Here is a 13348-nt window from a genome sequence, read left to right as displayed (position 1 = left end):
TGAATAACAACTCTACATCCAGTTGTTCCTGTTTGGTCGTCGCAGCTGCAATTGTGTACATCCGCCTGAGGGGTCAGCCATGGTATTGGAGCGGCGAGCCGATGAGTGGGATGACTCGCTCACGTGGGATAGATACATGTAACACTTCAAACAGCCCAAGATCGTCATTGAACCTCACCTGTGGCGGCTCATCGATCTTCCGACACTGCGACTTCGGCTGAATGCCACACGATCACTCCAGGACTCCATAGCATCAACACGTATACCGGGACACACCAGTGGTCAATGTCATGTAGCATATATTCGCCTTTCCCTTCGCCGTTCCTGACCTCAGCGACCACTCCTTTACCCTTCCCCGAGCAGTCTTGCCACCATGCCGTCCAACAACAACAACGATATAGCAAACCAACCTTGGGACATCATCGTGGTAGGGACCGGCGCAGCAGCATTAACATCTGCCCTCTCCGCCGCGACTTCCATTCCAGGCTACGCTCCAAGGGTCCTCCTCGTAGACAAAGCCCCCGAAGACTGGGTTGGTGGCAACGGGTATTTCACGGCAGCTGCGTACCGCACGCAGCATGGCGGGTTGAAGGATCTTCTACCGATTGTCTCGAATGTTCCCGCAGAGCTTGAGGATAAGATTGATCTGCCGCCTTACACGGCGGATGATTTTCATGATGATTTGGATCGTGTGACGGGAGGGAGGAGTAGTAGGGAGCTGGGAAGGTATCTTGTGGGGGAGAGTTTGGAGACGGTGAGGTGGTTGAAGGAGGTGGGTGGAGTGGATTGGTGGTTGAGTTTTCGGAGGTATGTCTTGTTGAGAAGAGGTGGGTACAGTGGTTATTAGTTGGATACTTGTGTTTTTAATGCTTTGCTCTCCGTGCTATACGCTGTCTGCTGAGGCACTAATGCTTGAGTATTCAGTATAGCTGACAATTACTTTTGGCAGACAAGCGTATGAAGTCAACGGACGTTGGCAGTTCCGGGGAGGTCTACATCTCACGGTCGAGGATGGTGGCAAGGGTCTGATCAGAAGTCTGGTAAAGGCAGTCAAGGATGCAGGCTGTACGATAGCGTTCGACACTGCTGCGAAGAGTGTTGTGGTAGATGAGAAGGGCGCCGTGTCAGGCCTCGAGGTACGTTTCCCAAAGATCGGAGGCATCAAAGGGCGGTCTGGTTGTCAGTGGAGTGCGGAGGCCGGCGCTTCCTGACGCGCTGTCCTTACCCTCAGCATGGCTTGCTGAGATAGCGAGGTGGTTCCTCAGGGTATGGCTGACGTTCGATAGATCGAAAGAGCAGGGAACGTGCAGCGCCTCGTGGCCAGCTCTGTGATACTCTGCGGCGGAGGTTTCGAAGCAAGTCCTATGCTTCGACAAAAGTGGATGGGGCCAGGGTGGCAACTGGCACACACGAGAGGTACGCCGCACAACACCGGTGATATGCTTCTTGAAGCAATACGACTTGGCGCAAAGACTGTGGGTGATTTCAGTCCGGGTGGCTGTCATAGCGTGGCTTGGGATGCCGATTCGCCTCAGAATGGTGGCGATCGTGAGAAGACGAACGAGTTCACCAAGTCGGGTTACCCGTTAGGCCTGATGCTCAATGCAGACGGAAAGAGGTATGTCGTATCCAAGGCTTCGAGGCACTGCTCAGTGGTCTAGGCGGTAATGCTGCGCGAGAGACGCGCACTGCTTAGCCGAGGGTCAACACCGTGCGACTCCTTTGCACAGCTGACGAACTTTTGTTTGTAGGTTCGTGGACGAAGGTATTGACTTGCGCAACTACACATACGCCAAGTCCGGTCGAGCAATTTTGGAGCAGCCAGGTGGTATTGCTTTTCAGGTATGGGACAAGGATGGTCAGAACTGGCTTCGGAAGGAAGAATACCGCGATGAGATTGTCCGGAAAGTTTACGCTGATAGCATGGAAGAACTTGCCGCGAAGCTGGAGCAAGATGGCTTGAGGGACTCTCAGCACTTTGCGCGCACAATTGCTGAATACAACGAAGCCATCCAGGCACATGGCGAAGAGTATCCGGATGTCCAGCTGAACCCTGCGGAGAGGGATGGCCTTTCGACGCAGTCGTCCCGCAAGCAGCTGGCTTTGGCAAAGTCGAATTGGGCGATTCCGATCGTGAAGCCGCCTTTCCTGGCTGTGAAGGTTACTTCTGGCATAACATTCACATTTGGTGGGCTCGCTATCAATCCGGAAAGTGCTGCTGTGCTACGCAATGACGGCTCGGAAATCGAAGGACTGCTCTGTGCTGGTGAGATGGTGGGCGGCTTGTTCTATAGTAACTATCCTGGCGGCAGCGGATTGACAGCTGGTGGTGTCTTTGGCAGACGAGCTGGCCAGGTGGCCGCAATGCGAGCACAGAGGATGTCGGCGTGCTCGCAGTAAGATGCGACTGCCCAAGATATGCTAGCTCGCTGATGTAGATTGAGGTGTGAGTGCATGCTCTGTACGACGTCAGCATATTAAGGGTCACAGAAGAAGATGTCGCTCGGGTGCCGTAATGGCATGGCAAAGATGCTTGCAGAACACGAGGTGTTGCCAGCATCCCACGTAGCACCTGCCAAGGATACGGCGTCTGACGGCAGAGTGGCAGACGTGGCGGAAGACAGAGCCCCTGCAATGTAGTGTAGCAAAGCTGGATCGGTGTCAAATATTGATGAGTGTGACGGTCAATCACGAGCGTCGATATGTACGGCCCCGCAGCCTTGCTGTGGTGTTGAAGGAGGAAGACGAAGCGGACTGCGGGCCTTCTCCGATCAAGATTTCGATAGCACATTTCGCTTGGCCGTTCTTGCCGCTGACGCTTGCCCAGATGGAGGAAAGCACGCTGAAACCTTGTGTTGGAAGCGCATTCCCCGTGCGCTGCATAAACCGGGAGGGCAGCGTGGTGAAGATGTTGCAAAGGGTCGAAACAGGTTCAGCGGGATGCAGATGGCGTGCAGCGTAGTGTAGCCCAGTGCCTAACAGCATGCAGCAGACAGCCGAGCACGTCGTGAGAGGCTGCAAGGGCGGCGTATGTGCTCTCAATGGTGGTTATGGCCGTCTCATTGGTCGAGCGGGGCAGACGAGGTCGAGTTGTGCAGGTCTGAGCTTGCTCTTGCTCATTTCCGCTCACAGAGCTACCGCTACCGTACCCGCCGTGCTGCACGCCTCTGACTCTCATATTCTCGACCTCATCGGCGACCTCATGCGCGTCACGTTCCGAAGCACAGCATTGGCATTGAAGCACAGCGCACACCACTCCGACGTCGAGACAAGCTTCACGCGACACAGCGCACCTTCACCTCTGCCACCGACACCTGCACCTTCCACACGCAGGTGCGACACGACCGCCGCCTCCAACTCCGCCTCACTCGCCGAGCGAACACCTGCCCGACCACCACCACACATCTCGACAACACCCTGCTCCCATCCCCGTCCGCCGTCCGCATAGCAACGCACCCGTCACCGCCATACAGTCGCTGCGCGGAGACCCTCGACTGCACGGGGTGAAACTCGTGTCCCCAGGTCCAGCGCTAGGTCCAGCGCACTTCCGTTCGCTCTCCACAATACAGCCGTCAGCACCACCACCCCGACCATCGTGGATGCTCCGCCGGAGCCGCGAGTACAACCAATGAGTCAATCGGGCGCGCAGCCCGTCTCGGGAGTGCCAGTGCAGGGTACGTTCTTTCACTCTGCGATGGCCATGCGAAACGTCACATGCTCTCGAGGCTGTCACATGCAAGCGGGCGCACGTGGACTGGCGCATCGCGAAACATCATGTCAAAGCTAACATTTCTCGCCTCAGACTCTGCCACATTATCACAATCGTTCGTGCCCCCACCGCGGTCGTCGTCGCGGGACTTGCCTACTAACAGCAGCAGTACACAACCCGGTGCGTCGAACGTCGGCGCCGCCAACGAATCGCAAAGCGCAACACTAGGTGTCCCTGGGCAGTCTGCACAGCCAAGTGCCTCTACACAGACTAGCGATGCAACCCAGGGTCGCTCTGAGAGTATAGGGCAAGGCTCAAAACGAAGTCTGACGGGTCGGCGGAGAGATAGAAGTGCGGGCAGCAGGCGGAAAGACCATCTGAACGAAAAGTCAAGCACAGGACAGCCGGGAGACCAGCAGAAGCCACCGAAGAAGAAAGGCGGCATCTTGTCCTTTCTGCCCTGCTGCGGTACATCCGACAATGATGCAGACTCTCCCGTGCAGGAACCCGCACAACCGGCCAAGCCCGTCAACAAAACACAGCCTGCCAAGTTGCAATCATCGAGAACGCAGCAGAACGCCAGTACCACGGACACAAGCAACACACAAGACTCCAAGGATGCCATTGATGAAAAGACTGCGCAGAAACAGGCTGAGAATCATGGTTCAGGATCCGATACTGTCATGTCGGAGAAGACTCCAGGTGCTGCCAGCGACAAGCCCGTTCCTGATCTTCCTGCAAATGCGCCCATCCAGTCTAACCCGGAGACCAATCCAATTGGCAGAAACATGGTTCCAGCCGAGCCCGTTACTGGTCCACCACACATCGTTACCTCTGGGCCGTCAGGTGGGCCGCTCGATACAAGCAACAGCAACAATCCTTCCGTTCAAGTACAAGCCCCGACCCCCGTAGTACCGGTGGACGATGAAAACCCCACATTTGACCGAACAGCCGAGCAGAAACGGCGTGATGAGGACATTGAGATGGCCGACAAGGAACCACTGACGCAAGCCGAGGCACAAGAGATTGCAAAGGACGTCGAAAGATCTCATCAAGACCAGTCACAAGGCTACGACGTGACGACATTGCCTCCGCCGCCTCCATTACCGAAGTCTGACGATGGCACTCTGGCGACTTCAGGAGGTACTTCGATAGCTACCACATCAGAGCATGATCAGAGGCCCAGTGCACTCTTACCTCCCATGAGGCCCGAACACCGCGGACGGAAGTGTCTAGTCTTGGACCTGGATGAGACGCTGGTGCACAGCAGTTTCAAGGTGAGCTTGATGAGTCATGAAGAGACACAAGCAACACTAACACCGTCCCAGATTCTCCATCAAGCTGACTTCACGATCCCGGTCGAGATCGAAGGCCAATATCACAATGTATACGTCATAAAGCGACCTGGCGTAGATACATTCCTCAAGCGAGTGGGTGAGCTGTACGAGGTGGTCGTCTTCACCGCATCAGTGTCGAAATATGGCGATCCCTTGCTCGACCAGCTGGACATTCACAATGTGATCCATCACCGACTATTCCGGGAAAGCTGTTACAACCATCAAGGCAACTACGTCAAGGACTTGAGTCAAGTCGGACGGGAACTCAAGGAGACCATCATCATCGACAACTCCCCTACCAGCTACATCTTCCACCCGCAACACGCGGTACCGATAAGCAGCTGGTTTAGTGATGCACACGACAATGAGCTCCTGGATCTGATTCCTGTGTTGGAAGATCTTTCCGGCGAGCAGGTCGCGGATGTCAGCATGGTGCTTGATGTTGCGCTATAGTGTGGCGAGCATTAACAGCCCAGCTTCACGACTCGGCATCACAGCGATCACTTCTGACAAGGATTATTGAGATACCCATTCGGCTCTCTATTGCAGCCGAAACAGCAGTCGCCTTCCGTTATCATGCAACCAGAAATCGCTCCAGCCAGACTGCTTAGACACAGCCACGCTCCGGGAGCATGAAGCAGGGCGCACGAATTATAGATGTACAGCATGACGTTCGCCAACCTCTTTAGCTATGCAAAAGCTACACCAATACCACTAGACTGGCATGGATGCACATGGAGGATCACACATTCGCATTGCTTTGGGTTTCGCAGGTGGAGAGGCAGGCGTTACAGCGAGCGAGCGAATCGTTCTTTGCGGATGCATTTACAACACATTTGTTATGTATGGCCTTTTTCCTTTGTAATCACCATCGACCACAGTACATTCGACACGGCGGGAAATAAGAGAGAATCACTACCACCAAAAAGGGATGGATGGGAATGCACAATTCTGGGGTTTACTTCGAGCGTGGACGGGTGTTGAGATACCCCTATGGGTTGATGCTGCTTTTTTTGTTCTGTGTTGGAAAATGTGTTGTGTGTATCACCAGAAAAGCAAAGCATCATACCATCACTCTGAGATGAAGACTGTAACTAGCTAGCTAGCTGGTGAGAGTGTACGAAGCATGTCTGAGGAAGCACGTTTGGCGTGCGTGGGAAGTGTGTCGTGAGAGGTACTTTGGCTGATACTGCCTTGCCGGCGAAGAGCATGGCTGGCTGGCTGGCTGGCTAGTGTAGCTCATACAGATATAATTAATAGCTCTGAACGTCCAGGTCAGCCCGTACCGAACGATCGCAATGGCTGCACGGAACTTGGCTTTCACATGCTCCCAAACGTCACACTCGCACGAAGTAATCTCGACCGCTAAAGTGAGCGAACGCCACCAAACCAGGTTCGGAAGTTCATTGGGCGGTCTGACCAGCACTGTTTGCATGCAAGACGGCTTCATGCATCCATCCGCGCCATCGGAAGTGGGCCGGAGATGAGCTTTGATGCGGTTTCTTTGACGGACAAACCAAGTAGCGGTTTTGAATCAGGTGCTGATGCGTGTTCCCGAAGGAGAGGTCGTTGTCATGATGCTAGACACTATGAGCGGTGTGGTGCCTGTTTGAGTTGCCTGAGGAGGTTGGTGGGTGGTGGGTATCTCAAAGGCGAGCCTATGGTCGTCTTAAAGTGTTCGCTCTTGCCTTCTTACCTTTCACATCTTCTTAATTGCCAAAAAAGTCAGGCAGTCCAGGCCACACAACACGTTGTCCTCCAGAACCGCAAAGCCAGTTCTGACAGCTGAGGCAACTGGGGCATTCGCCAACACCAAGTTTGGAAATCCTGCCACCATGCCGAAAAAACTCCGCAAGAACGAGATCGACGTGACTTCTTCCGCCAGCTCAGCCATCCTGACGCCACTCTTCACTCCAACTATTGAGGCCGCCAACGACAGCGCCGGTCGGAGCAACACGAGCGCGATCGGTGAGAGCAACGCAGGCGGTATTCCGTTCCCGAGCTACAGGAGCAAGCTTACGAAGCCAACGAAGGGGCTCATGAGCAAAGCCTTGTGCACTGTTGAAGACAAGATCGAGGCTACCATGGATGAGGTCGGGGCGATAAAGTTGGACATGTTGGGCCTGACGGCTCAACTTTACCAAGTTCAAACGATGCAGGCCATCGCCGACATATGGCTTGAGGAGAAGCTGAGGGAGCTGAAGGCTGGGTACGTGGACTTTCTCTGTCGGCCGCTGTGATCGCGACTTTACTGACATGTCCGCAGTCCTATGGGCAAGAAGGTATCTTCGAAGAAGGTATCTTCCAAGGAAGGAACTGTCCTCAAGACCACGGCCAGCGCCGCGAAGAAGGAGGACGGGGTCAAATTCTTCGATCGGTCCGGGGTGCCTTTGAAATTGGCTGGTGTGGTAGCATTCGCAGCATGGGTGGGATCTACCGAAGGCATGGAGGTCTACGGCGTGGTATTGACGGTGGGCTTGGCAGCGGTCGTCTTGAGCATTTTGGTGTCGGAGGAGATGGCGGTTCATGAGAAGAAGCAGTAACAATGTTCGTCTCACAAAGGCCACTGTGAATGAGAGTGGTATACAGGCGAGACCTCGGAGGGTAGCAACGCTGCTGAAGTAACATTTACCATAGCACAAGTAGTGTTGACCGCCACCGCGACCTTCTCCTCCTCTGTTGCGGCATTGTGGCCGGTCTGCTAAGAAGTGATTCGTCCGATTGTAAAGGTGTGGTAGTGCACGATGTTATCCCGCGGCTGAGCAGCTACTTTAAATGCTTCGACCGGTAAGGTATAGGGTCTGCGATACACACCTGACTATGTCCTTCGTGACTTTCAGCGTGCCAAACCCGCAAGACTTTGATTGATGAGGACTACCGGCCCTTGCACATATTCCGCATCCACCTCCTTTATTTTGTTCGCCTTGATTCCGCATGCTGGTCAGAGTCCTATGGTAGTCGAGTACTTGCCATCTGAACTACCAGAAGTTGTCAGCCTCCTCGGGGTCCTCAGTCCAAGAGTAACAGCTGTGTGATACGACTTGTGAGTCGGCACACTTTGTATGGGCCAAGTATGTGTATGAGCTCAAGACTGGTTCCAGCCCATCGAGCCACACTTGGCACCCCTCTCGTGAACATGGTAGGTACACCTGAACCAGGTGGCGGCCTGGTTGCGGTACGAGGTAGTATCGACTGGCAGGCCCGTGGCACGCTCAAGCATGGTCTCGGTGCTGAACTTGCCAAACCATCCGTCACTGCTGAGCTCATCCTTCTTCATGTCATCGCTCATCTCGAAGCATTGGTGGTGAGCATTGTAGAAGACAACAAGCTTCCGCAATGGAGAGTCGTTACTCGATTCGGTGGAGACGTGACGAAGGGTTGAGGTCGACATCTTGTCGCCCGCTGCCATTTTTGCAATGATGAGGTCGATGGCTCGGTTTTGAAGCATTGGGATGATACGCAGTGCGGCGAAGCACCATAATTTGGCTAATGTGTCGTAGTCGAAGTTCTTGTACTCATGCCGCAGGATCGCTGCTGGCGCAGTCATACGACGTCCTGGTGCATATAGCCAGCGTCTGAAGAGGGTGAATGCCGTCTGGTCGTCCTCCGGGAGCGTGATCACATCTGATGATGTCGTTAGCTGAGTCCTGGTGCTATCTGTTGACGCTTGTGCACGTGCCGTTGACGCCTTCGGAGAATTTGCCATCGTCAATATTCTTGATCGCTGTGCGGAAGTACCCAGGATAGAACTGCAGCACACCGCGATGGACGTCGAAAACCTTGGCGTTCGCACCTTTGCCGATGCTGATGCGCACAGTCAAGCCATAGTGGTCGTCGCTGTGGTCATACGTAAGTGGTTGTTCATATCGCATGTGAGTTGACAGAACGACTTACACATTGTGGGTGATGTCCTGGGTGCTTGGGAGGGTGTCAATGTCGGTAGTCATCTCTGTAGTGGTGGTCGTTGTGGTGCAGAGTGATGTATGTGGTGGTTGTAGAGTGGTTCAAGGTTGTTGGAGGGTTGGCGAGTTGTCGCAGAAGTGAGGGTGCTGTACGGAAAGTGATGCGCCGTGAGGCACTGTGGGTCCATAATTGTTGTCGCCTATTGTGACCGCGCTGCATTCATTCGGCTTGACACGTCGGTATTTCACCAAGCACGACTGTACCATTCTTTTCCCATCACATCGGCCGTGTGCCGAAGAGCATAGCTACCAAGTCTCCTGCTTGTACCTCCCATTCTTCTCCATGAGGTCCAGATACGTTTCCGCCTCCTCCATGCTCATGCCATCTTTATGCTCAACCAAGACATCCAAAAGTGCTTGCCTCACACCCTTCGGCATATTCCCAGAAGAACCACAAACATACACCTTGCCATTCTTCCGCACAAGCGCATCACAAACAGCCTTTCCATTGACTCGAATCTGATCTTGCACATACTCCTTCGGCTTGTCCTTGTCTCGAGAGAATGCAGTACATACTGCTAAGCCGTCGTTGGTGGCAAATCGATCCCATTCGTCGCGGAAGAAGTAATCGGCGTTCTCACTCCTGCAACCGAAGAAGAGCATGTCGCCATCAAGGGAATGAGCCGATCGCTTGCTGTCGTCACGCGCCCATGCAAGCCGTTGATGTGCCATGGACCGCATTGGCGCAAGCCCGGTACCAGGTCCCACCATCACCACAGGTGACTGAAGCTCACTCGGCTGCACATCAAGATACCCCGAGTGAATTCCGATCTTAATCTGTTGCTTGGCTTCGAGTGCAGTAACATATCTTGTGCAGACGCCATATCGCCTTCGATACTTGATGATGGGACTCGGTGGATCCACGATAGCTATCAGTAGTTGGATTCGTGTTCGGCCTTCATCGTCTCGTATAAGGTCACCACCACTGGCGATGCTGAACTGTCGTCCACGCATGATCGGCAGTATTGACAATGCGTACTGCCATGGAATCTTGACCAGCGTAAAGTCCGTCATTGCCTCGAGGATTGTGCGCTTTGGGCGAGTGGTGTAGTCCCACAGCTCATCGATAAGTTCAGGATTGGCCAACTCCAGGAGCCGTTCTCGTTGATAAGCCTCATCTTCGTCATCTTCGCCCACGAGATGTGCCAAGCCAGCAAAAAAAGATCTTCGAGGTATCGACATGATGTCGAGTACATTCTCGAGAAGCCATCTGATGGTCAATGAACTGCTGGAGAGGTCTAGATATCGGAGTGGCGATGGTGTCGATGTCGCTTCGCCTGCTCTTGAGTCGCTGGTCACTAGCCTCAGTGGCTTATCTGCGACGTTCTGCCATCCCATAAGATCAATGAAGGAGTTGACATCGCATGGGAAGTTCTTTGGGTACACCACTGCTACAGCACCTGGGCCATAGGACACCGCTTCTTGTACTCGCAGATCTAGCAGCCTCACGTCCTGGAAGTGATCCTTCGCGGTGATGCGTTCGTTGCGCTCTATACTTGTAGTATGTGCGTCACGAACAGGCAGGAGCTGTGTAGACGGTAGTTCGTTGGAGTCATCGCCGGTACCGCTGCCTGACTCCGTTCCATTGCCATTCGCCTCCAGCTCAAGATCTAGCTTCCACTTCGGCTCGATGAACACATCATCAGGTACTGGTTCGGTCCCATCCGGGAGAGGGAAACAGTCTAATACGGTGGACCGTAGTGTCACAATCCATTCCCTGAAGCCAGCACTGTGCCCTTCGGGATGCTGCTCGTTACCTTCGCCACGCTCGCAAAAAGGCTTGGCCCCGAGCTGCACCAGACGGCCATGAAGCATACGATGCGCCACATTGTACTGCGCGTAAGAGCTGTCTCCAAGACCAAATGAAGTAAAGTGCACCTTACGCATGATGCCAGGCGTCAAAGCGCTACTCAACAGCTTCTGCCAGAATGCACGTGCGTTTTGCGGCATCTCACCTTGTCCCGTGGTGGAGAGTGCAAAGATCACAACAGTCGGCTTGGTGATATCCTTCAGCTGCACCGAGTCCAGATCGAGTACCGTGGTATCGAAGCGTAGTCTTTCGGCCATGCAGCCTACTTCTTCTGCTACATCTTGAGCGTTGCCCGTCTCAGATCCGTAGAGGACTAGAGCAGTGCGTGAAGGCAGAAGGGGAGCCATGCTGGAGAGGAATCAGACATGGAAACATGAGAGATGTGAGATGAAGAAATATGTAGACAAGTTTCGAGGCATCATGAGATGTCGGCATACCGTGCGTCAGTCGTCACCTCCGAACTCGCCGATGGCTGCAGGTGGCCTTCCCTTGCCATTGAGGATATCGGGCGCGATGGGCGGCGACAGCTGCATTGAGACCGAGCGGTGTCGATGGCAACTGCCTCAGCTGCCTCAGCTGCACATGCTGTGTTGACCGTGTGGCAAGAGCCAAGAGGAGGTGTAATGCGTGTAATGCAGGGGCAGGAGGTGAGGCGAATGGAGGCAGGAATGCTTGGCGTCGACGGGATTTTGGCGACGCCTACCTCCAGCTTCTCCCTTTTGCGGCCTTCTCCCGATCAACAACACAGTCAAGTCATCGTTCACCCAAACACCACAATCCATCACAACCCACCGGCCACGTAGCTAGCCAGATCCAGCTCTCCGTGAGTCTCCCCCTGCAGCACTCCCAGCTGCCACGCGATATGACCCTCTCACATCCGCCGGCGCACATGACTGACATGCACATGTGAGCAGCTTGTCAATCTTCTGTTTCCACCACAACCGGCGGTCCTCAATCCACACACGAAGTACTTCACCAACCGAAGTACTCCACCCACCCAGACCCCTCCACAGTACACTTCGTGTCATCAACCACCGCAACCATGAGCGTCGAAGCTGCTACCGCCCAAATGGCAAACACCACCCTCAACGAGCCAAGCGCCACTGCTGAAGGCGCTTCTGTCGGCGCTGGCGGCGACAAGCCCATCAACGCCTCGCAGAACGAGGCCGTCATCGCCAGTGCCGCCGAGGGCAGGAGACTGTACATCGGAAACCTCGCGTACGCGACCACCGAGGGAGAGTTGAAGGAATTCTTCAAGGAGTACCTTGTGTACGTACAACCTTAAATGGCAGAAAGAGCAAGAGTACGCACTAACACACGACAACAGCGAAACTACGTCAATCCCCACCAACCCGCGCACCACTCGCCCAGTCGGCTACGCCTTTGTTGACGTATCGACGCCGTCTGAGGCTGAGCGTGCCATCAACGACCTGAACGGCAAGACCATCCTGGACCGTAAGGTCTCCGTTCAGCTCGCCCGCAAGCCTGAGCCAGCTGGCTCCGCCGCACCCGCCAACAACGAGAATGCCGAGGCCGGCGAGGGTCAACAGCGTCGCCGCTCATCGACCCGTGGACGTGGCCGCGGCCGTGGACGTGGAGGCCGTGCCGCTCGCGGTGGCCGTGGCAAGAAGGACGGCGAGAACGGCGAAGAGGGACAGAACGCCAACGGCACCACCGGACCTACCAATGTTCCAGGACAGGTGAACCCGCTCACCGCCACCACCAACGAGGCGCTTACCACTGAGAACGGCGCCGAGGATGCTCTTACCCTCAATGCAAAAAAGGGCGGAAAGACTGATGCACGCGAGCCACGCAAGCAGCGCGGACCACCAGAAGACGGTGTTGCCAGCAAGACGAAGATCATGGTCGCTAACCTGCCTTACGACCTTCGTGAGGAGCGCGTAAGTCAATGCCTTCATATATGTCGTCCTTACAACCCACTGACCAATCGCTAGCTTCTCGAGATCTTCGCCGACTACTCCCCAACCTCCGCCAAGATTGCCCTCCGACCCATCCCCAAGTTCATGGTTCGCAAGCTTCAGGCACGCAACGAGCCTCGCAAGGGTCGTGGCTTCGGCTTCGTTACGCTCGCTAGTGAAGAGCTGCAACAGAAGGCATGCAACGATATGAACGGCAAGGAGATTGAGGGCCGCGAGATCGCCGTTAAGGTCGCGATCGATAGCCCAGGCAAGGAGGACGAGGACCCAAATGCTCCAATTGAGGGTGCCGCCGAGACCGATGCTCAGCCATCCACTGCTGAGGGCTCCGCCAACGTCAACACTGCCACCGCATAAATTTGACAAACACAACCCGCGATGCCATACCACCTCAACCTTTAGCAATCCAGAGCTTGCGCACACACAAATAGTTGGCTTATCCGGCATGGGCATCACACTGCAGTGAGCAAGCGACTGGGTTGCGTCGCGAGGCACGTATGGTACGTAGACACGACTTCAATGACAACAGATCTATGTGATGTTGCCATTGGGGTATCCTTCCATTCTGCACGATAGCTGTATTCGATGTAGTT

At 54.7% G+C, this 13348-nt stretch overlaps 5 protein-coding genes across 5 annotated transcripts; 4 read left to right on the top strand and 1 right to left on the bottom strand.

Annotated features, from left to right (window-relative positions):
• Positions 1 to 373: 373 nt before the first annotated feature.
• Positions 374 to 2400, top strand: CLAFUR5_06243 (Fumarate reductase flavoprotein subunit; the record flags this gene model as incomplete). Its single annotated transcript, XM_047905391.1, has 4 exons — positions 374 to 807; positions 950 to 1136; positions 1287 to 1618; positions 1752 to 2400. 4 exons carry the CDS (start codon positions 374 to 376, stop codon positions 2398 to 2400), a joined length of 1602 nt encoding a protein of 533 aa, XP_047762453.1.
• Positions 2401 to 3628: 1228 nt separating this feature from the next.
• CLAFUR5_06242 (putative phosphatase PSR2) lies at positions 3629 to 5499 on the top strand (the record flags this gene model as incomplete). The annotated part of the gene is made up of 3 exons (XM_047905390.1): positions 3629 to 3674; positions 3803 to 4986; positions 5038 to 5499. The coding sequence occupies 3 exons, from the start codon at positions 3629 to 3631 to the stop codon at positions 5497 to 5499; spliced, it is 1692 nt and encodes a 563-aa protein (XP_047762452.1).
• Positions 5500 to 6881: 1382 nt separating this feature from the next.
• On the top strand, positions 6882 to 7589 carry CLAFUR5_06241 (uncharacterized protein; the record flags this gene model as incomplete). The annotated part of the gene is made up of 2 exons (XM_047905389.1): positions 6882 to 7255; positions 7313 to 7589. 2 exons carry the CDS (start codon positions 6882 to 6884, stop codon positions 7587 to 7589), a joined length of 651 nt encoding a protein of 216 aa, XP_047762662.1.
• Positions 7590 to 8131: 542 nt separating this feature from the next.
• CLAFUR5_06240 (NADPH-dependent diflavin oxidoreductase 1) lies at positions 8132 to 11165 on the bottom strand (the record flags this gene model as incomplete). The annotated part of the gene is made up of 3 exons (XM_047905388.1): positions 8132 to 8670; positions 8840 to 8883; positions 9259 to 11165. 3 exons carry the CDS (start codon positions 11163 to 11165, stop codon positions 8132 to 8134), a joined length of 2490 nt encoding a protein of 829 aa, XP_047761944.1.
• Positions 11166 to 11860: 695 nt separating this feature from the next.
• Positions 11861 to 13112, top strand: CLAFUR5_06239 (Single-stranded TG1-3 DNA-binding protein; the record flags this gene model as incomplete). The annotated part of the gene is made up of 3 exons (XM_047905387.1): positions 11861 to 12087; positions 12146 to 12719; positions 12774 to 13112. 3 exons carry the CDS (start codon positions 11861 to 11863, stop codon positions 13110 to 13112), a joined length of 1140 nt encoding a protein of 379 aa, XP_047762239.1.
• Positions 13113 to 13348: the final 236 nt, after the last annotated feature.

Source organism: Fulvia fulva, chromosome 5 (assembly GCF_020509005.1).
Source record: "Fulvia fulva chromosome 5, complete sequence".
NCBI lineage: Eukaryota > Fungi > Ascomycota > Dothideomycetes > Mycosphaerellales > Mycosphaerellaceae > Fulvia > Fulvia fulva.
The sequence above is the reverse complement of the archived record's forward strand: the minus strand, read 5'-3'. Positions and strand labels throughout refer to the sequence as shown.